This window comes from Scomber japonicus, chromosome 5, assembly GCF_027409825.1.
Source record: "Scomber japonicus isolate fScoJap1 chromosome 5, fScoJap1.pri, whole genome shotgun sequence".
In the NCBI taxonomy this organism is placed as follows: domain Eukaryota; kingdom Metazoa; phylum Chordata; class Actinopteri; order Scombriformes; family Scombridae; genus Scomber; species Scomber japonicus.
The window spans coordinates 25066356-25089304 of record NC_070582.1 but is presented as its reverse complement, the minus strand read 5'-3'; the positions used below and the strand labels follow the sequence as shown (position 1 = coordinate 25089304).

Here is a 22949-nt window from a genome sequence, read left to right as displayed (position 1 = left end):
TCCCATAATTTTCTCATCTAGTGAGGGTGTGGAGCAGCAAGTAGAGTAAATCCTATAGTCAGCTTTTTCTGTGGTGTGATTTAACAAGGTTACCGTGGTAACTGTGCACTCTCGGACAGTGCCACTGTCAGTAGCTTGTGTCTATGTGGCTGTTTTTATGGGAGCTGTGGCCTCACTCTGATATAACACATGATACCATGCCTCCTTAACCACTCCGAAGACAAAAAAGCAGTCCAGACAGACAAGCAGAAACAGGTAAGGCTGTAGTGCTGCAGACAGCTGCTGTTCATGTAAGTGCTGCAGCCTGAAATGAACCCACTCTCCCCTAACCGAGGAAAAATCCTCTAAAAGCAGGAATAAAACTGAACCCAACCACACCCAGAGTGCCCAACCACACTCAACAGGACTTTACACAGAATACATCTGGTGCAGAGAAGAAGTGCATATACTGTACAGATCGTGAAAAAGGGCAGGAAGATTATTCCCCACACAATTCCCTCTGCTCTCCCACTGAGGCTTGCTCAGGCTCAGCTCTCTGTCTGTATCTCGGGTGCTGAACCTGCATGAGTGCCCAGCTGGAATCCTCACCCTGTCAGACAGGCTTTCTTTAATCCAGTATTCAATTGGGACTCTTCATCTCTACAGTCTACATTTTTCATAACAGCACTGTCTTTTGCCAAGCCTACGCATGAGTCCACCAGTCCATTGTGTCATTTTGGATGGTTACTAGGTTACCCAAGTGTTGTTTAGTGTTATATGAAAGAAGACCAGTCCAAAAATGTACATTTAAGAAAGAGGGGGACACAAAAATCATATTTAAATAGTAATTGATTGATTTGGATAGACTGACACCGTAAAGATAAATATTTGGAGATAACTGAATAAAAGAGTACATTTTTTGATATTACTCTAAATGTAAGGATATTCTTTAGGATATTCTGGCAATATAATTGTGATTGGAGGATATGAATTCTAATTTATTTATGAAATATGTTCCCTCATTGATTGTGTAATGGTGCCAGTTGGGTCATATTATTGTATCTCAAAGTTTGCAAGTTGTGACGTGTGCTGGTAACTTCAAAATAAAATAAAAATCGGAGCCCATGTAAGTTACTTTTCAAATTGTACTTAATTGTCATTGCTGTTCATAAATAAAGAAACAGAATCAATTTCTAACAAACACTAAATGTTGAGCTTTATGTGCACTCAAACTGCATTTGAAGGCAGCATTACTGATATTCAACTTAGTCAATCATTTATGATCAAATGGGTGTGTCAAAATGTAGTATCATTGGTATGATATAGGATATTATTGCTCAGTGGCTTCCTCAGTGATTAGTGATATCTATCAGTCTCTGCTTTACTACCGTACAGTGTACTACTACTGAAAATCTGTTTCATAACTCAGTGTTGTCGTGTGACACGCCATCTGTCCGAAAGTTGATCCCAGTGGGATTGGGAAGAAGAACCGAGGAGACAGCTGCTGTGAAGTCCAGTTTGGACTTCCCTGTGTGTGTGGAAATGAATCATATGTCCATGTGTGTTGCATTTATTTTTGAACATCTGACCCCGTGTCTGACCCCATGCCAACACCCCCTGCCCTGTGTATGTGTTGAGGCGTGTAACTCTCTCCTTCAGCTCTGCTCAAAGTTCAGAGCTGCCATATCCTGTTTTCTGCCTCTCTGCCCCATAAGCCTCTGATCTTTACTCCCTGCTGACCTACTTCACACACTGCAAACACACATAGACACATAATATGTATTGTCACATAAGTGCTTAATGATGTAACACACAGATAGGAATAAACACACAAGCCTAGTAACATACAGTATGGCACTGTATGCTAATACATTAACATACATTACAGGCAGCATCTGAAAATAACCAGAGTGGACATGTTGCCACCTAATAAAGTTTTTATGGGATTGTGCTCAAACAGACAGCTATATAGCATTAGCATTCATCTGGAATTGTATTTACACTTTCCTCCTTAACTATGTTTAGGTCTCCACCAACTCTTCAGAGAACTAGCTTGTTGCTAGCTTTGTCTCTCAACCATTTTTGCTGACCAGGAAGTGGATTTATCAGAACTATTTGCTCAAAACAGTTGCCTGTTGTGACTGTTAATGAGGTTGATGAGACTGGTAAAGGTGAGACTGAAGAATAAATGGAAATGTGTGGGCCATAAAATCAAAACAATGAACTGAAAGACCCTAAAAATGTTCTGGAGAGCTGACTGGAATGCTTATGTGATTATTCTCTGTGGGTTTGTCACTAATATGCACAAATCTTACATTACATTTCTCCATTGTTAATGTTATGACATTGATTAGTGCAGTTTTAATGAGTTGGCCTATATTCTAACGTGAGATATCAATAATTCAGTTTAGCTTGGTTAATTTAGAAACTATGTCCACTGAACACTCCTTTCACCTGCTGAGCATTGCCAACCAAAATACCACCCTAAATAAACAAGACAAGCCGAATGCAGCAGTTTAAAGCAGAACATTATTTTTATACCATAATTAATGTAACCCAGGTAGCTGATTCTGGTCAGCTGCAGCTGAATGTTGAGTGTGGCTTAGGTTGTTCTGGCCCCAGAGGACCAAACGTGAGACAGTCATGTGTCACAGTCTGTATCCAATAGTGTCTCCACATGTGTTTCCCATACTGCTATAGTGTTAAGGTCTACATATAGGTTATGGTAAAGTGTCATAGGGACTGTTCAGAGGTTAGGGTAAAGTTGAGTTGAGGTTAAGCATCTCCGTAGATGACTGGTTGGGATTGGGTCAAAGGTTAGGCTTCGGTCAAAGTCTCCTTTCAGTGTACATAATTATAAATACATAAGGACTATGCCGGGAGCTTCTTTATCTAGTTTTTTGTTTAGTTTTCACACAGTCCTAGCCACCTGTTATCCCACTACATAGCGAAGTGTATGTTATAGAGTGAACATGAAGCACCAGAAGATATCATTTATCAGGGGCACACAGTTTATTTTGCCTTTTCATTTTGTTTACTTGTCAATTATGCTGACAAAGAACTAAAACTTGCCGCAATCTTCACAGCACAGTGTCCTCTGACCTCTTTCTCACCAGAGTTCACCCACATCTGAAACAGGTTACTGTGATGAGGTGTAAACAAAGGACAAGCTGGCAGAGACAACAGGTCTGACACGATAGCAATGCATTTCTACAACGGTCATTACTGTGATCTAAACTCCAACAGATGTGTCTTTGTCAATTAGAATCACGAAAGCCTCGGAGACAAATAAACACTCTAAGTAGCTTTGGATGTTGTTTTTTCAGTGTTTGTTTACTGACATGCACAACCGTTCTCACATGAGACATTGCAGTTCATGTTTTTTGCTTGCGTGTATTTTTGTTCAGTGTCATATGAGAAATGTTTCTGAGGATTTTGCACATTCGAACAGAAACCTGACACAGAAGTCAACAGTGTAATTACATAATCATATGGTGCTGATGTGTTCCCTGTACAGTCTGATGCAGATACATTGTAGCTCATAATCAAACATCAGACCATTATTTCTTAAAGTTATTTAAACTGAGAAAATTGTCAATTTCTCAATGTGAACTTTCTTTTTATAGTACCCATATTGACACTAACTTGTTCCCAACTGTCTCCAGTTATGTTATGCTTATTCGTTTTTGCCCTTCATCTTAGATATGTATCGTGGTTGTGTAAAGGTCTTGTTCTCCTTCAGCATGCCCTTAACAAGTGTCAATTCCCAGAGACTAACAGCATTCATCTTTACTTAGAGATGAAAGTAAAACACTTAGTTTAAGCTCATTTAGGGGATGAACATTTAACAAGAGTCATGACTGCATTAGAGGGGTCGGACTGTCCTAAGAGTGAGGAGTTCACGGACATTATTAAAACTGCAGAATTTTGTAATACTACAGCTAAAGAAATCAAATGAAATCTATTTCCTCATTCATTTTATAAACTCTATTATTCCATATTTATTTATGTAAATGTATACAAGCTGAAGACTTTGGAGGGCCCTGTCTGGAGGGTTAACTCCACTTTACAGAGGTGGTCATAACCACAACTCTGGCTGCTGACAGTCAAAAAAGTATTTTTTTCTCTATCATGTGACTGCCAGATACCAGAAAGCAAATCCAAAAGACTTGTTCCCAACTTTGATTTGGCTATTAAAACAGACTTGTATGCAAAATCAAACCCACATAGTGGTGATTTCACACAGTAAAGCAGGAGAAAATCCAGGGTCACTTCTGTCAGCCAGACAAATCTATAATAAAATAAAAAAAGAATATAAATGCAGACAAATGAGCAGTTGTGAATCTGGGCTGCAGTCAGAGGAGACAGAAACAAAGCCCAATCCAAAGATGGACATGGTTCAACCACTTCAGATTTCCCATATTTTACTTCCTTCATTCAGCTGTCCTTTAGTGTATGCTGAATACAGCATACTGCGTTTTGCTGATGTCTGCTGATGAGGTTAGCTAAACTCCAACTCCCTGCATAGGAGAAACATGAAGGCAACGTTAGAGGCAAACTCTGACACAGACCTGAACTAATATACTTCAGACAAGAATGAAATGCTCCTTTTTGGATGTTGTTTATAAAGAGTGGTAAGATGTCTGAAATGGAAAAGATGGTGACAGATGCTGAGAAAGTTTTATGTTTCAAAGTGAACTCCAGGTTATGTTCATGATCACATTACCCAATATGGATTTTGGATTCTGTGGGTGTTCCATAGATGGCATCAGATAAATATGTCATTTCGGAGATTATTTATAGGGACGTGTTTAGTCACAGCCTGTTCACATTAGGGCAATAATCATAGTAATGATACTTTGTGCTTCAAAAGGAAATCTGCCTCCCACATACTTCCACAAGCAACATTTTTTGGGCATGACCTAAAAGACAAATTAGTGATTTGATAAAAACACTGTTCAGTTGAGTTCTGGAGTCAGCAATGATAACAATGAACAACAGTCAGACCAGACAAAACACCCACCTGGAGAGTCCATCTGCTGACAAAAACAAAGCCATTAGAGGAATAATAGCTTAACAGGATTATCTGCTGATTATCATCCGGACTGCTCACAACCAAAAACACTAAATCTGAAGCTCTTCAAAAAGGAACATAACAAAAACATAATGTGATGCATTAAAACCTCGACAAACACATGCACCCCCCCCCTACTTGCATCATTTTGCTCAAGCCCCTGCCTCTCTTGTTTAATCCATCTTCATAGTTTGACAAACATGCAGACACATGCACTTTCTGCCTCTCCTAAACAGCTGTCAATATGCAGTTCAGGTGCAAGATAAAGGCAGAATGAACAAGACGTTGTGAGCATGCCTCTCGCTCCCATCTGTTGGGTCCTGCCAAGGCTGCAATATAATGCTGCTGCTGACTGTCCTGAAAATGTCCAGCGGCTGTAGTTTGCAGGACAGCAGTGCAGAGAGATCCAGTGTCGGGCCAACAGGGATTAACGCTGCCAGAGGATCAGCTGCATGCATACCGTGTAGCTTTATAAAGTTAAACAAAATACCTCTTGCCACTAAACTCCATGCAGGATGCAATACATGTTTTTATACATCATCACCTATTATTTTCAGTTTGTGAAGAGAAAAGATAAAAAGAAAGACAAAACCTTAGATTTCAAAGATGACCTGTCCTTAATTAAGACTGTGATAAGACTATGATCTGGCATTAATTGTGAGTCAGTGTGAATAATAATGCTTTATGAGTTTATGCTGTCCACCACGCCTCTTATCAAGCACAATAAACATGTTTAATGTGTCAACTTCTCTTGACCGAGGGGACAACCGTTCAGCTGTGGAAGAAGCACGGCAGCAGCTGACAGGCAGGATCAGTGTCTGAAGTCAGAGCAGAGGGCAGCTGCCGAGCAAACGGGCACTCTCTTATGAATGACAGCTATTCACCTCCCCCCTTGAACATCACATGAGCGCTGCCTCCTACTCAGCACAGCAATACCAACAACAATATCACGCTGTGTCTTCTGATACAGTACAGCCTAGCGGGGAGAGGGAGGCAGGGAGGGAGGGAGGGAGGGAGAGAGGGAGGGAGATGGAGATAACCTGCACCGTGACCTTGAGGGCGGCGACCATCCACTGTGACCACCACCAACCAGAGTTTGTGTAAGCGAGAGTTACCTGATCTAACAGTGCACTGGTACATTTAAAGCAGCTACTTTTGTTTGTACTTCTAACCTCAGGGATAATATAGTTTTGTCTCATGCAGCAGTAAGTAGGACAGAACCAGCCACTGGCACCAAAAAAGCAAACACCATATTCTTTCTTTACCCTTCTCTAACCTTCTCTCCACTCTCCCACAGCTTCTTGTTCACGTGTTATGAAAACAGACCATGCTGGGGGTCCGTGCCTCTCCTCCATGACATACACATGTGCGCAAAATGTGACCTTATCCTCTAAACCCTTTTGTTTTCTGCACTTCACAACAATTACCTAACTGAGATTAGCTCAGTAATAAAACTCTCACAACCCTTCCTCCCCCTCTTGCTGTGTTTCCTGACGCCAGAGTAGGACAGAGGAATGAGAAAATGACCCAATTACAGAGCAAAGATAACCTGCGCCGGGAGGGCCGGCGTAGAGAGAACAGGGAAGGTGATGATGGGAAAGAGAAGAGGCGTTTAGGCAAAGCGAGGAGCTGCTGTGGCTGGGCTGGATGCATGTCCACAAGAAGAGCGAAGGTATGATGTGTTGTGTTGGGAAACTTGTCAAATTCATCCACACAAGTGAGGCTCTGAAAAGTGAAAACAGTGACATCCTGCGGTGACAGCAGCAGTGGTTCGTGACCCAAAGCTTGGATACTGCAGAGTGTGGTAGAGGATGCCTGGCTGCTGCAGTGTCTCTGTGTAGCCAAACCCACCCTGCTGCCATTGATTCATCAGCAGCAGCAGCTCTGATGCTATGTAACAGCGCAGCGAGCAGAGTGTTGCATAATAATAAAATAATTTAAAAAGCCATGCTGGTGCTCAAGGAGGGCGAGGACCACAACAACACCACTGCAACACTGTCACTCGAATCACTTCATCATCATTATCATCATCATCATCACACCGCAGGAATGTCTTGTTTCTGACAGGCTGCTGCCCCAGTCTGGAAGAATAACACGTGCTATGCTGGCCAAGTGTACACAAACGCACAGACGTGTGCATACAGCACACACAGGCTTGGAATAGACTGTAATCACCTCCCTCATCCTCTTCCCCTCAGGAGAAAACAAACATATACCTTGGTTACAACAACAAACAGTGGAGAGACTCCCTGTCTGCTCCGGTTGAGAAATTATTTCTATTGCATCCATAAATTCCTGAGATGTGACTCTCATTTTCAGTCACTGCTGTACTGGACACACACATACAGCCACAAACACAAACACACACACACACACACACACACGTACAGTTGGCAAGTTGACAGCAGTCTACTCACAAGGTTGAATGCTGTGGCTAGATCAGTGAAAAGACAGATATCCTCTTTTCTCTCGTCTGTCAAAGGATTTGCCTCACACTCCTGCTCCTCCCTGTCTTTCACCGGCAGACTAAAAGCGAGAGCGGCTGAAGACAAGAGGGAGATCTGCAGTGCTGGAACTCTGTCAGTATGCTAATGCCTGGATCTGCTCTGCCTCCCCTCTCTGTTTTCTCTCCTCCCTCCCTTCCTCTCGCCCTCCCTCACAGTATTCTCCAAGGTCAGTGGGTAGAACTGCCTACTGGACTCCTCCCTCACCAGGCAATTGCTTCCCTCCTCATACCCTCCTAGCACACCCCTCCTCACCCTCTCCTACAGGCTGGACACCCGGGCAGTAATTACCGTCATGATCCAGATTAACTCCTGGGTGTGCTCTTGTTGTGCTACGCTGGGCTGAGCTGGACTCAGATAGCCGAGCATGGGACGGGACAACACACAGACAGGATTACTTTGTATGTGTGCAGAAGAGGGGTGGAGAGGGGGTGGGGGGGTGGGGGTGCTTTGGTTGGACCCCACAAGGAGGGCTAGGGGCAGCCAGCAAGGACAGGACACTTTTAAGCTCAGCAGGAAACAAGAGGGAGAAGAGCTAAAAGCATTAGAAACAGAAATTAAAATACAAATCTGAAAAGAAATCTTTGGAATGCAGAGCTGATGCAGTGTTCCATGTCAGTGATAAATCATATGTAGATTAAAGTGGAAGAATTTATATGAGGGTGAAATAAAGCCTGAAATCAAAGATGATCGCTTGGCCACTGCCATAGACTATAACATGTCTGGAACTATATTGTAATCCTGTGCCTGGAAATGAGTCTGGAGTCTGACACAGTGTCAGAGAGCAGATCAGGGTTAAATAGCTTAGGAGACCCAGGATATCATACACAAAGGGGTAGTTTTTAACTGTTTAACTGGACACTAGATTATTCACTGATATTCAAGTGCCATATAAAAAGCAAACACATACTGTATGCACACAGTTTTGATGAGTAGAGTGTTAACTGTCTAATATTTGCTGACCTGTGCCGTCCAGCCCCTGCACAGCGACTTCAGGAGATTTGCTGAGCGTTTAGCTGCATCACTCAGTGGCTTTAGATCCTGTGATGGGATTAAAGTGAAGAAACGTCTGATGGGATGAGATAGAACTCAATACATGCGCAAAAGAAATGCACCTTCACCACAAGGGGAAGTACCCATAACAAATAATCCAATCCAATCCCTTTGATTAACACTAAAGTGAGTTACATGTGATTTAATTCTTTACTTAAAATAGGTGAAATGCGCCTTTATTTCCAGTGCGGGTGCAGTTTTGACTGCTTTACACATGCTGATTTTCATTTTCGTTGTATTATATTGCCTACTTAGTATTCCTGTCTTATTTTTTTTCACTCTTGCCCATGAAAAGAAGCATCGCTGATTAACATGGAGGCATTCATCCTCCACAAACACTGCTTCCAGAAATATTACATAACCATACACACACCCCCTCATAAATTAAACAAATTATCCTAATTCCTTCCTTTAGAAGTGAAACCTTTCAGAGACTCAGGAACATCCTTGTGAATCGGTTACATCATCTGCACCAAGGGAGCAGCAGCCTTTGTTGTGAATAAATGCCTTTTGGTTTCCTTGTGATAAGCTGACACCTTGTGGTGGTTTATGGTAAGTACAACACCTGCAAACATGGTTGATATTAAAATGACATGAAATTATGCAGTTTGAGACTATTTTGGCTTTGAACTCAAAACTGAAAACTGCAAATAACATAGTCTCATATCTAGGATGCAATTAGGTAATAGTGATAATGTGTGGAAACCTTAAAGAGAATTGTCCAAACTTTTATAGCATTTTTCTTTTAAAAAGGTGTAGACACATCAAATCTAAGCCAGACTCAAGTTTAAGAATTTAAAATATGAAGATGCAATGAGTGACAGCTTCATTTGTATTTCAAGAATTATGGAAGAGCATGCGCAAAAAAACAAACAAAACAAATACAACAAACACCTTAACATGCAACAGGACTCAAATGTAAAAGTTGGGCCAGCCAATAGATCATTTTCACAAAATACAAGACACAGAAATAGCTGAAACACAATGGACAAAAAATATATATATAAGAAAGCAACTGAAGATGAACAAAAGCGAATGGGCTGTTGTTACAGTATAAAACCAGCAGATGGAGGCATACAGTGTGAGATTGGTAACAAAAACACTGGACACATAGAGATGAAATGGACAAGACTCCATACAATGACAATGTTTGATCACCGTTACCTGGACGTTGTTTTGCTTGAGCTCTGAAAAGCACCGACAGTTCAACAGCCAACAGCTGAGAGTAAGTAGGCTGATGATGTCATGTGTACTTTATCTGTTCAGGTGAGTTCAAAAGGCACTTCTTCACATGGTCAAACAAAACAAGGCGAGGGAAGTAAATGTCACAGTTTCGGCTCACTGCCCAAACAGTTCAGCTGTTGTTTGTGTGGGAAAGATTTTTAATCCACCACTTTATACTGGTATATACTCCACTAACATATGATCAGGCCCTGCTTTTAAAATCCATAATTTCCCCCTTTATTTTTATTTAAATAAAATATCACTTCAGGCCCCAAAAATATTACAACATATCAGGTGGAGGGTCACATAAAAAACAAAGGAACCCAGAATGATTTCTGACCAGTTTGATGACTAAGAGACATTTAAGTTGAACATAATCACATGAGGCAAGTTAAATCCAAAGAAATTGAAAAAGCAAATAAGCATGACTGGTCAAAGTAAACCTTAAATGATAAACAAATACAGCACACTTTTTTTTCTTCCCCTCCTGTGAGAACAAAAAGGCAAAGCATACTTGAAATACTGCATGAAAACAGAGATGGTGATTCAGTATACAGTATACAGTCAATGCATGTTAATGTTAAAACACAATACTGGTCTCCAATGACTTCTTCCTCATTAACACTTCATCCACATGAGCTATCACACTATCTTTGTTACTGATTTGTCCTTTAAGAATCTCTTTTTCATAGACCTGAGCTGTACCTAGTAGTCTGCATACAGTGCATCAAATTACAACCAAATGCTGAGTACATGCAGTACGCCAGAAATTGTCAAGTACATACTGTTGTTCTTTATTCATTATTTCTAACACATTTGTGCCTGCATCTTTAACACTGCTGCCTTGAGTTGTCTTTGTAAGATTAATGTGATTCAAGGCCATTTTTCTTGTTTGTCTAGCTGTCTGTTAGCTACTAAACATAAATTAAAAAAACAAGGTACAAGACGGGACTTGAACGCAAGGTGTCCACAAAATAAACAAGTCTTAAGGTCAAAAAGTATCAACTCCGACTAACGCTGTGCTACTGCAGTAAGTAAGGAAAGAATAGGTAGTGTTAATGAGAGTTAATAGTCTCTATGTTATGCCCCTTTGTGTCTACACTCTGAACTGGCTTGCTGGCTGTGAACTGTGACCCTGCCGTAGGTTTGTACAGCAGATCGGATCACGTGAATTAACATCACAGTGTCAAGGCATAGCATGGCTCATCATGGCAGAAAACATGAAGTAGCACCTGATGGTGGTCTGTAGGTTAAGGGCGTGCGTTGGAAAAACAACAACAACGTGTGGTAGTTTTAAGCGATTTCTTTAACTGACTGTGAATGTGTCTTAGCGAGTGTTTCTGTTTTGTGAAGGCAGCATGAAAATGGAACACTGAATACTGAGTCCAAAGAAATGCAGCAAAATCTCAAATAAGTCCAAAGTGTGGATCCACAATGGCCAGAGCTCGGCATGATCCATCCCTGATCCACAGGACAGAAACACGTCCATTCATCTCATCTTAGGTCCAGCATACTGTTCATATTCTGCGTTTCATAAAACTGTCTCTGATGTGGTATACTGCAGTTGATCTGATTCTGTACTCTCTGAATAGTCCAGGGGCTCTGTCAACCATACTGTCATTCAGTTCTTCAAAATGGCCGCCATTTCAGACAGAAACCTCATTTAGCCGCTGCTTTGTGTCAGTTTTTAGCAGGACCATTTCTCTCCTGTACACCTTCAGGGACTTCCATGGGAAGCATTGTCAGATTAGGCGAAGCAGGCGAGCGGGGTCAGTGGCATGACTGGTAAAAACTACAGACTGGAGCTTCAGCTGTGATAGCTGGACACAGCTGCCTGTTTCTGGGAGAGACGCAACAGCTCCTCCCTGATGGCCTTGATCAGGGAGGCAGAGGAATGGGTGGGGGGGGCCGTATCCATGGGTGGTGGGGCTGCTAGATAGCTCACCCCAGTGTCTAGGTGGGCAGGGGGAGCAGAGGGCTCCCTGATAACACTTCTGGGCATCTGGAAGATAGAGGGGGACGAGTAGTCAGGACAGTCCAGGAACTGAGGGCAGGAAGGATGGTAAAAGAAGAAAAAAGAGAGAAAGGAGGTAGAAAAAATGAGGAAAACAGGAAAAGTGACAAAAGAATATCAAGAAACAGAAGTAGAGAGTGGAAGAAAGCTAGAAGAAATTTTAAGAACTCCATAGTGCTATTATAAAACTAATCATACACTATGTTATTAGAATTACTTTACATTGTTCCTTTTAGTCTTATAATAATAACAAAAATGTAGAATATCATCAGAAAAAAAGATTGAAAGATTGAAAACAATAAATTATATCTGAGATTTAGGAGATTCACTTACTGCATCTTTTTCAGATTCTGCCCTGGCGAAATTGTCATCATGGTAGTTGTTCCAGACAATGCCTCCATTCTGGCCTGGAGGAGCCCTGACCCCCGCTGGGTAACCATTCATCCGGCTGGACAAGCCCACCTGTGTAAGATGATGGAACTGGGCACCTACACACACAAACACAGACACACACACATACATACACAATCACATCAGACATACAGTACCTGACACTCAATCTTCTGCAGCCCCTCTAATATACTTTGATGCAATCACTGTCCATCTCTCTGCTACACTGCACTCTATATGTTAAATGCCAGAATCCATTTCTATTAGAGTGAGTCACATGACAGCTGTAGCATTGCACCAGCTACATTTAATTTAAGAGACAGACTAGGTTCTTTTGGTTTGACTGTATTAAGACGATAACAAAAATGTATGAGTGGGCAGTGCAACAGTCTGAATCTACAAGTTTACTGTTCTATAATGCTTTGCTGTGTTCCACTTATACCTGTAGTGCCCCCTACTGGTCGCGGTCTGGCAGATGAGGGTAGCTCATCAGCGTACAGGCCCCTGCTGGAGTACAGGCTGTCTGGCTGGAGCTGCTCAGCGTGCCCTGCTGTTTCTCCTGGTGGCAGGTAGCTCGAGCCAATGCCCTGCCTAAAAAACACAGAGAATTGGGCTTTCCCTTCACATTTCATGGAAAATAATGTCGACTTTGGCAAATAAGCTGGAATTCTTCTCAGTTCCAGTCTCTGCACCATCGTCTCGACACAAGTCTCAAATATGTGAAACATGCTGGTCCAGCTCATAGCATCACATAATGGTAAATTAAAATCAATCTCATGCACTTCATAAATCTTAATGTTTCATAATTTACAACCACAAAGTACACACAACAATGCTTTGTTGACAGCTGCTGATGATATTTCAATTCCACTGTGCTCACATATCCGGTGCTGATAAGCTGTTTGACCACAAATACATCACTCGGGTTTCATTTGGCTGCTCCGCTCTCTAGAAAATTAATGTATGGCATGAAAAAAGCTGCTTACATTTTTGGCACTATGCCTGCATAGCGTGTGTAAAGTGTGTTATGACATGACAGTGTGTGTGTGTGTGTGTGTGTGTGTGTGTGTATGTGTGTGTGCTCTTAGGTCTTTTTGGAGCCAGTTAAGAGACCATTGCCTGCACCTGATCCATTAAACCAATAAAATAAAGATGACTCTTCTTTAATTATTCATAAGGTCCAACTCACTGGATGCACCTAAAGGAAAACATTCCCTGCTGGTGAAGTGGTGGAAATTAGGCTGTGCTGATCAATAAGAAACAATTCTAGTGTAGGCAGAAGTCAATGTCAAATAAGAATAATATTTATGATCTCTACACAAATATTAATAATTTTCATTGACTGTTCTACTAACCTTGGTATCAGGCTTTGGACTCCAGGTGGGGACATGCTCAGCTCAGTGAACCTCTGGGGGACACAAAGAGTAAAACAGTGATGACAGGAAACTTAACTACAGCAGACACTGTTTACATTTATTATTCTCAGGTATAATCAAACTATAAATATAATATGACACAGCTTTCATACTGTATCAAGATATAACAGATACAAATACTGCAATTCATCTGATAATGTTTGTCTATGCAAAGCTTTCCTGTGCCTCTTACTATATTCAGTACATTTGAGCAGTGGGGTTAACTTTATGTAGTAAACACTGCTGTTTTTACCATGCAAGGGTTTGTTGGATATCCTGCTTTTTTACAGCTGACCTTTCATGGCGCATGAAAGCACTGAACCTGCAAAAGCAGAACCAGCAAATGGCTTTTTATTGCTCCTCTGTTCACTCTTGAGTCTCTATATTTTTCACCTGAGGCGAACATCGGTGTTGAACCTTTTAGGAACAGTGCAGTGAATACTTTTTGATAGCTATAAAATGCATTTAATTATGGAGAAGTTCAATTACCATAGTGGATAAGTGCATGGATTAAGCTCAAATAATAACTATTATTCAAATTCCTGCAGTCAAGATATGAATAGGCTTTTTTTATTAGGTTCAACACAAAAAACACTATACTTTTAGTTTTGCTGATTGCTTTAACAGTCATAATGCTGACTGTATAGACTTCACTGCTGGTGTAATCTGAGTGATAAAGGCCTTTACTGCTGTGTGATGCTCTGCTGTCTTGAAACAACTCCTAATTTTCTTATATAATACACATGGGCACTGAAAGCTTTATTTAATTTTAGCTCAGCTTTCAACATTATTAAATATACAACATACAGCCTCTGTGTTACAAAGTGAATTTCTTTGTAGGGTGCCGTTTTAAACAGACCTCCCATCAATAAAAAGCATAATGTAGAAAAAGAAAAAAGGGCTGCGTACACTGAGCTTATTATTCCGTCAGCCTTCTGAGCCGTTATATGACTGTACCTTTTTTGAAACCAGCCTACGCTAACAGCAGCTAATGCAGATCAAGCATATGCAGGGTACATTACTGCAGAGTCTTAGGAGTTGTAGATAGCTGACGGGGGTTGTAAGGTCGCAGCTACATGGGGGCGACAGATGGAGGAATACTTAACTGATTAGTTTGCTAAGAGGACACGATTAAACCTGAAACTATACGCTTCATGCTGGGAATGAGGTGAAAAAACCTCATGAAAGGGAAACAGAGAGTGAATACAAAGGATTTTACATGTCTGTAGTTTTGGTCATTAAACATTTAAACAGGGGAGCCTGAGCTTCTTTGTCTTCAGGTCTGTCCACAGATTAGAGAATGGAAGAGGCACCTTGACCAGACAGCTTACAGGAAGCTTACATGCCACACAGAACAATTTGTTGCCAAAAATACTATGCTGCTCAGCTCCACGGGCCGAGAGTTGGCTACTTACACTAGGGAAAGGGGGGCTAAGACCTGGATAGGAGGGACCCCAAGGTCTGGGCCCACGGGCCGGAGGGCTGGTGCTAGGTGGGTTGGTGTTGACCCCTGGGAGAGTGATCCCTGCTGTGCTGCCCTGAGAGGTGGGCGACACGAGGGCGAAGGCGTCGTCCAGCAGGGAGTGCATCTGCTGCCGAGCCTCCTCAATGGAGGGCTGTGGGGGCATGTAGGGGGGTGGGGGAGGTGCATGACCTGGGGGAGAGGAAGCGGGACCCAGGAAGACGTCATCGGTGGGGGAGGGGCTCCTGTGAGGGGATCCTGGGCCTTGGTCAGGGTCCGACTGGAGTAAACACAATGACAAAAAACCACAAATTGAGGTTTTTCCCAAAATGAATAAAATGATTGAATGATGAAATTTTTCATATTCATTCATATGAAGATTGTAAAAACACTATGTCAGCCCTGTACTACTTACCACGTAGGCCACATTGTTGACCCCAGGGCACTTTCTGTAAACTGCATCAGTGTCATCAGTGATGAGGTGGTCTTTGTCTGCATCCATCATGCCTCCATTCAGCTGGTCCTTCATCCTTTGTTTGGGAGAGCGCCTTCCTCGACCACTGAGAAACAAACAGACAAATGTCCTCCAGGTTAACTATTTTTGACATTTTTTCATAGCAAGACCAGAAAAGTACAGCTATATAACAGGTCAACTTGTGCACCACAATACCAAAGAAGTGCATTGATCCAAAATATGAGTCCTAACCTTTTCTTTGACTCCATGAAGATGGAGGGCATCTGTGCATTTGGGTCCAGGATCTTATCAATCTGTATCTGTGCTTTGTGATAGATGCGATCCTGGTCTTTGGGGTCTGCGATGCCACTCATGTCATCCATTGCGGGGAAGTCGTAATGGCCCTTCCTCTTGGCACGCAGACGTATCTTGTTGCGATGGTGCTCAATCTCGGATTTGTGCCTTAGTGCAACTTGGATCTGAGGAGAAAACACCAAATCAAAATATGAAGCAGTTACTTACTTTAGACTGATCAATTTGCTAAAGTGAACACAGTCAGAAGGGCGAACCTCTTTGTTGATTTGGTTGGTGTCGGTCAGTTTGCCATTGACTGTGGGGCTGTGCAGTGGTGGGACAGGCATGGGCTGCATGGCAATAAGCTGGACTTTGTTGGGGAGTCTCCTGCTCGCGTCGGTGGCACGAGACATCCGATCGACATGTTCAAAGATGGAGGCTGAGGACAGTTGCTCGAGTGTGCCGTTCATAGGTGGAGGACCTGAGACGGAAAGCAAGAAAGTAGAAAAACAGATATCATAATGCAGTCAGAACAGTGCAAGTCTTAAATGGTAATGTTGAATTAAATCAGGGGTACAGAGTGTTCAGAGGCAACTACTGAGTGAGGATCACAACAGCAACATTTATCTTCTTATCTAACCGCCATGACTACATTAGAAAAAGACTTGGAGGAGATGTTTCCAGCAGTAACATGAAAACAAACACTTCATTACAAACAATTGCCTTTTGCCTTTGTTTGTGAAGTCGACTGCTTCTACACTGTGACTGACAGCTCAGCAGACAGTGATGGATGGTGGGAACAAGCGGTGCAAAAGCTACCACAGAAACAAACACAGACACAGCTGCTGGAGGTCAAGAGTGAGGTCTACAGAGACACAGACAGAGAGAAGACAAACTCTTACCAATTCTATTCTTGCCTGCAGACCGCAATAGAAAGGAAAGAGAGGAGGTCAAATGAAAGCCTCTAAGATAGAAGTGGCAGCTGTATGTCGACAATAAAACTAAAAAAGTCTAGTATGGTTTGATTCTGGTCTTGTGAAGTTCATTAGCGAGAGAAAAGAAAGGAAAGAGAGCTGCTGTTGTTTGTACTTTAACTTATGATGAGCATGAAAAAAAAACACTGATACAGACAGAAGGACCAGAAAGAGAATAACAGTATGTTATATAATGCAGAATGTGTCTCATATACAATGTACTTTACTTATAAACAGTGTGGCAGAGTATATACAGTCTCAGGCGGAGATTTATCAATAACAAAACAGAGGCCATTCCTCTATGGGTGAGTCAGGCTGCTGTCTGTGTGCCTGACTGATTCTGGCTCCGGCACATAGTCTCTGAGTGGCGTTGCAGGCTTGAATCTATCAACAAGCAGTCAGAGAGTGTAACTAAAGATATCCCCCTGCCCCTTTTTTCCTTCCTCCCTCTTCTCTCCCTTTCCTCTCTCTTTTGGCTATCAAGTAGTAGTCCTTACCAGGTGTTTCTTTTAATGTTAGTTCTTCACTATGTAATCCTAATGTCAGGTCTTGAGCTGTTAGGATGACTCTTTTCATTAACCTTTCTCTACTTTGCATTTTAGCCACATCACAGTCCTTTCTGCCCTTTATCAGGTCATCCTGTCAATCAAATCATCCCAGCTCGAGTTGCTCTCTGCATCTCTTTACGTCCGTCCAATCCCCTCAGTTTCCTTCTTCCCCCTCTTCCCTCCTTTATTCTGTATTTGAAGGAGTGATGCGAGTGTTGCCAGGGCCACTTGCCATTTAAAACATTGATGGGGATCTTACGGCTGTGCTTGCTGTCGCTGGGCGTGGCGTGGGCTCTGAGGTTCTCCTCAGTCGAATCTCGCTCACTGGAACGGTCACTTACCACCGAATCACCGTCTGATGGCGAGATCCTACCAGGAAAAAACACATACACACACACACACACACTTTCATGAATAATAGAAGGCCAAGAACGCACTTACATGTTGAAATGCCATGCATAATCGAAAACAGTGGTATCTCCACAAAGGTAAAAGCTGGGGGGAGTCTAAGAAATACTAATAGGATTTTTGAAGTGCTAAATTCTGACAGCATGTTCATTACTAGAACTATAAACAATCAAGTATCAATCCTCCACTCTGACGACGACAGGCGTAGGGTTAGGATTATATTTACAACATGAGTTAATGAACATCATTAAGAATTAACTGCTGCTAATGTTTTGGTGTCAGATATTGTCTAATAGCCTGAGCAGGAAGTGATTTGGGAGTTGCTGGTAATGGTGCACATATCTGGAATATTATTACAATGGAAAGTTGAACATTCCTATATGAATCTCCGCTATGATAAATAATAAATATCGAATGTGTACATCAAGTACATCAGTTTGAAATAGGCTATGGCCAACTGAAGTTAAATCCATTTTCAATCTATTCTTTTCAAAGAAGTTTGAACAAAGGAAGTAAAACTATAGAAACTATAAAAAATAAATCTCTCTATATATCGCAACTTAATATAATTGATAGAGACAATCTGTGCCAGTATGTACTGTAAGAGCAAAGGAATAGCCCTCACTGTCTAGTGCATCAATTATTGATCAGACGGTCTGTCAAGAGCTTTTTGTCTGGTTGACTGAATGTCCCAATTGAGCTGCATTGAAAATACAAGTGATGGGGTAAAAAACAAGCTGTGAAATATCTTGATATGTATCAGGAAAAATCAGCAAAAATAACTGTCAGTAAACTGTGAGTGTTTTGACCAGATGGTGGATTAGGAAAGAGAAAAATACTCCATAATCTGGAGATTATAATTGGGTAAAACACAACAATGAAATACTATTTCAGAGCTTCTCGTTGGTTGCTGTTCTCTCTTTTTCGTGTTTTTGGTGTAACCTCCGACTGAATGCCCTACAGTGTATAGACATAACTCGATGCAATTTAATGTTCTTATTCCTAATGCATTTGATTAATTTATTATGCTATGTCACTCCTCCTGCATTATACTGCCAGCAGCACTGACCTTTCTCGTCTTCGTCCGCTGCGGGACGCCTTGGTGGAAGTTTTGGATATTGGGGTAGGGATCTCTCCATTCTCAGATGGACTGAGGCCTTCTTTAATGGACACGGGCAGGGGCCCAGGTCCAGACGGGACAGATTCCTGGATCACCATGACATCATCCTTACTCTGCTGGCCAAGGTGCAGCTTGGCAAAGTCGAAGCCTTTCACACTAGGAGCCTGCAACTGAGGAGACGGGCAGAAGAGAAGAAAAGTTGGGAGAGTTTTAGGAGAGGAAAATGGAAAGAAAGGTGGAAAGACATACAGTTGAAGTTAAAGAGGTCAAAAAAAAAGAGTGAGCGAGTAAAAATGAACCAGACTGTAAATATTTACTTAACAACAGGAGGGAAAATTTCTGTAACAGCATTCATCACCCTCAAGTTGAACCATATTTCAATATGACATGGTGACGGTTAAACTACTTAAAATCAATTTAACTTTTTGACCAAAAGTTGTGAGCGGGTAAAGTAGAGGCCAGGTAGATAGATGGACAAGGCTGAAAGATGATGAATGGATGTCCAGGAGATGAGGGAGACTCAGACAGACACACATTAATGAATAAAGGGGAAACGAGAAAAAAAGACAGAGATGTGGGGAAACATTGAGTCGCTTGCTTTTCTTTGAGGTGGTTGGGGGATGGAAGCAGTGAGACTGTTTGAGTGTAAAGCCCTCGGGACTTTCCAACAGCAAAGGAATAAACAAAGGATGTCAGATCTCAGCGTGTGCGCTTGGAATTGTGTAACTCTGGTCCTGTGACATTGAAACGTGTCTACGAGAGAAGAGTGACATGACATATTCTCTGAATTATACGTGCACACACGAGTCTATTATTGCAAAATGTGTGGCTTAGAAGAGGCTTGTTGGTATAAAACTGCTAATCCGGTGTGATGCTTGCCAGACTGAAACTGCTAATCCAAAGAGAGTGTGTGTGTGTGTGTATGTTTGTGTGTGCTGCGCTCCACGGCATATAAACAACGCTGGTCTTTGAGAGGGAAAAAGCAGCAGCTGAAATACTCCACCTGTTTCATTACAAGTGACACTGAGGCTGAATGAAAGCAAACACACACACAGCTAGTGGCTATCTCTCACACATTACACTCACTTATTACTACTTAGCCCAGTTTTATGGCATATTGGGGACTGACTCAGAACAAACAGTTGACAGATGCAGAATGACATGTCTAAATGTACTACTTCACAACACAGAGTCACTGTATGCTCCTCAGGATCTACAGACTACAAACACACCAGTACTCCACATTGAAATCCATCATACGTAACGCTGGATTTTCTAAGTCAAAGCATCAAAACACTTTATAGCACCATCCTAATGTCCACTAATGAAACAAACACTAGTCTCTATGGCAACTACACCATATACCTCCTGCTTGGCTCTCTTTCCTTTAGACAACACTTTTCTTTGCTCTTCTTTCGTCATCTCCCCCATTTTCTTTTGCATTGCCTTATGTTCTTTTCCTCTTTGTTCTTCTGGTTTCAATCCTTTCCTTTTAACTTTCTCCTTTCCGTCATCTTCGTCTTCGTCTTCTTCCTCCTCCTCCTCCTCTTCTTCTTCCTCTTCCTCCTCCTCTTCTTCCTCTTCGCTGCTCAAACTCTGTTTGCTCTTGGGAAGAGCTTCTGGTCTCTGAGCAGAAGCAATGTTGGACAGGATGAATACTTGTAGTGATGAGGCACAATGCTTTTGCATCTGTATCTATACTAAAAATCATAAATCCACCTTTCAACTATTGACTTTCACTGAGTTAACTGTATCTATTGTTGCTGTTCTTTCACATAATTGTGAAATATTTAAATAACTACTGACAAACAAACACAAACTAGGTCTCATCTATATCTTCTACGCACCACCAAACACTGCTCTGTACCTTCCCCTTTTTAATCTCTTTCTTCTCCTCCTCCTCCTCTTCTTCTTCATCCTCCTCCTCCTCTTCCTCCTCATATTCTTCTTCTTCTTCTTCTTCACTAAACTCTCCCCCCCTCTTACTTGGAGTGAGTAGCTGTGGAAGAGGACTCCTTGATTCTCTGAGCGAGGCAGCAGACTGAGAGCAGAGGAGTGGTGTTAAGTGACAGATGATTGTGTTAAGCAGAGAGGGTAAGTCATAGTTACCTCAGCACATTAGATTAACTGCATTACACCGATGTGAGTTCATCGCTCAACTCAAATGCGAGTGGAAGGGTATGACAGCCGGTCGGAGATAGAAATATCATCCAGTAAGGCACGAAGCTCCAAAAAATACGCACATAAATCTCCAAAACAGCTCCAACTAAATTCAGCGTATGAAAATCTATTCAAGGACTGGATGGAAGTCGTATTCCTCTATCACTGATATCTGAGTTAATGATGAAAGAGTCACTGGGACTGAGGCAGACTACTGCAGGGGTTACTTATACAGAGAGCCAGTTACTTCTGTACTGCATCACATACTGACATACATAGAAAAACACTGTGTTGGACGTTTTTGAGATTACTATGGGCACTGGTATCTCTACTAGGCAGTATACTGTGCGTTAAAATGCATTGTATCCTGCTGAATTTATACACTGTCACAGCACCCTTTCTTGATCTTTGTGTCTCTCAGTAAACGGATGCATTTTCAACAAAGACCACATTCATTTCATTCCTGATTAAAATATGTTGTTCATCAGGAGGTTTCCACAACAAGCAGGAATAAAATCTCTCTCCTGAGATTTAACTTCAGGGCAAAACGGGACATGCTTTAAAGGGAGAGAGACAATAATAAGACAGGAAGCAGCCTCAGCAGAGTCAAATTAAATTATTTCTATTTCAAGCTTAAGGAAAAAAGAAAGAAGAGTTTAGTTGTCACAAACACAAAATACGGTGAGATGAAGTTGGACTGTCAGGGCAGGGGAGTTAGATCTTTAACCCGGTGAGTAAGAGAGGCAGTAGAAGAAGAAAGCTTTAAATCACTTAACAGAGTAGTTAAGGCTCATGGCATGTACTAGACGTTTTAATCCAGCTCATGGCCATTAATAAATTCCTTACTGGGGTCATTAAAGTTTTACTAATGTAATCTAAAGAAGAAATGAAGAAGAAGTACAGAATCTGTACTGTCCTGGAGCACAGTCATGGCCATGACGGATACATCTAATTAATCAGCACTTCATATAAATTTTATATTCACTTTCTAGCTGAAAACCAGCTGCCATTCATTTCTCTATGCAGAACACAGTAATGTTCATTGCGCTGATTTTCATTCACATAACTAAATATATTGTAACACAATGAATAAAATATATACATACACAAATGAATGCATATTTGAACAAATTAATATGATTATCAATGTCCATTACATGTTTTAAACAACAACAAGAAAAACAAGTTCAATTAAAAAAAACTGTTTGCACTCTGCTTTCCAAAGTTTAAAGTACATTTGTCATTAAAAAAGGACAATTTAATGCCACAAAAGAACATCAACACATTTTTAAACAAGCTGAAGTAATTGATAACACAATAAATAATGGAAACATTCAAAAATGTGGTGACAATTATTGCCATGTTACATATTTCAAAATGAGCTGTTGATATGGAACTACCTACGTTGAAACACATGGTGAAATCTGATGTTGATGATGAATCAGACACTTTACAACACTGATGGGACTCTACCTTCTGTCTCTGCTGGATGGAGGTCATGGCATCTGGCTGGAACTCCAGCTTGTCTGTCCGACACAGTTTCCAGTACAGGATGGAAATGATGACGATGACCACCAGGAGGGGGATCACCACCCCGATGACGATCCACATGTTGGTGTTCTCACTGTCGGACGGTGAGGACGCCACCTTCTCTACAGCTGCAGGGAGAGAGGTTGAAAAGGTGACAAAGGGACACAAATCGCCTTTATCTTAAAACAAATAATGAACATATGTGTGTTTGCATGAGTCAAGGTATTTTGTGTACACGTTTCAATATTTCAAGCATAATCCAATTTACAAACACCTTGTGGATGCTAAGCTAAACATGCAGTACATCTATGGAGTACTGCCTCTTTTCTCACTGCTGCAATCTTCA

General features: G+C 41.6%; 1 protein-coding gene across 1 annotated transcript in view; it reads right to left on the bottom strand.

Moving 5' to 3' along the window:
- Positions 1–11641: 11641 nt before the first annotated feature.
- The window catches only part of si:ch211-1e14.1 (UPF0606 protein KIAA1549), a 34119-nt gene continuing 22811 nt past the window's right edge, over positions 11642–22949 (bottom strand). The window contains exons 11-24 of the mRNA XM_053319954.1: positions 22547–22731; positions 20781–20954; positions 20279–20539; positions 18863–19083; positions 17618–17754; positions 16766–16780; positions 16139–16344; positions 15822–16048; positions 15531–15675; positions 15069–15395; positions 13594–13646; positions 12681–12829; positions 12182–12336; positions 11642–11836 (exon numbers count right to left, since the gene is read on the bottom strand). Coding sequence (XP_053175929.1) covers positions 11642–11836; positions 12182–12336; positions 12681–12829; positions 13594–13646; positions 15069–15395; positions 15531–15675; positions 15822–16048; positions 16139–16344; positions 16766–16780; positions 17618–17754; positions 18863–19083; positions 20279–20539; positions 20781–20954; positions 22547–22731 — 2450 coding nt within the window. The remainder of the gene's footprint in view (positions 11837–12181; positions 12337–12680; positions 12830–13593; positions 13647–15068; positions 15396–15530; positions 15676–15821; positions 16049–16138; positions 16345–16765; positions 16781–17617; positions 17755–18862; positions 19084–20278; positions 20540–20780; positions 20955–22546; positions 22732–22949) is intronic.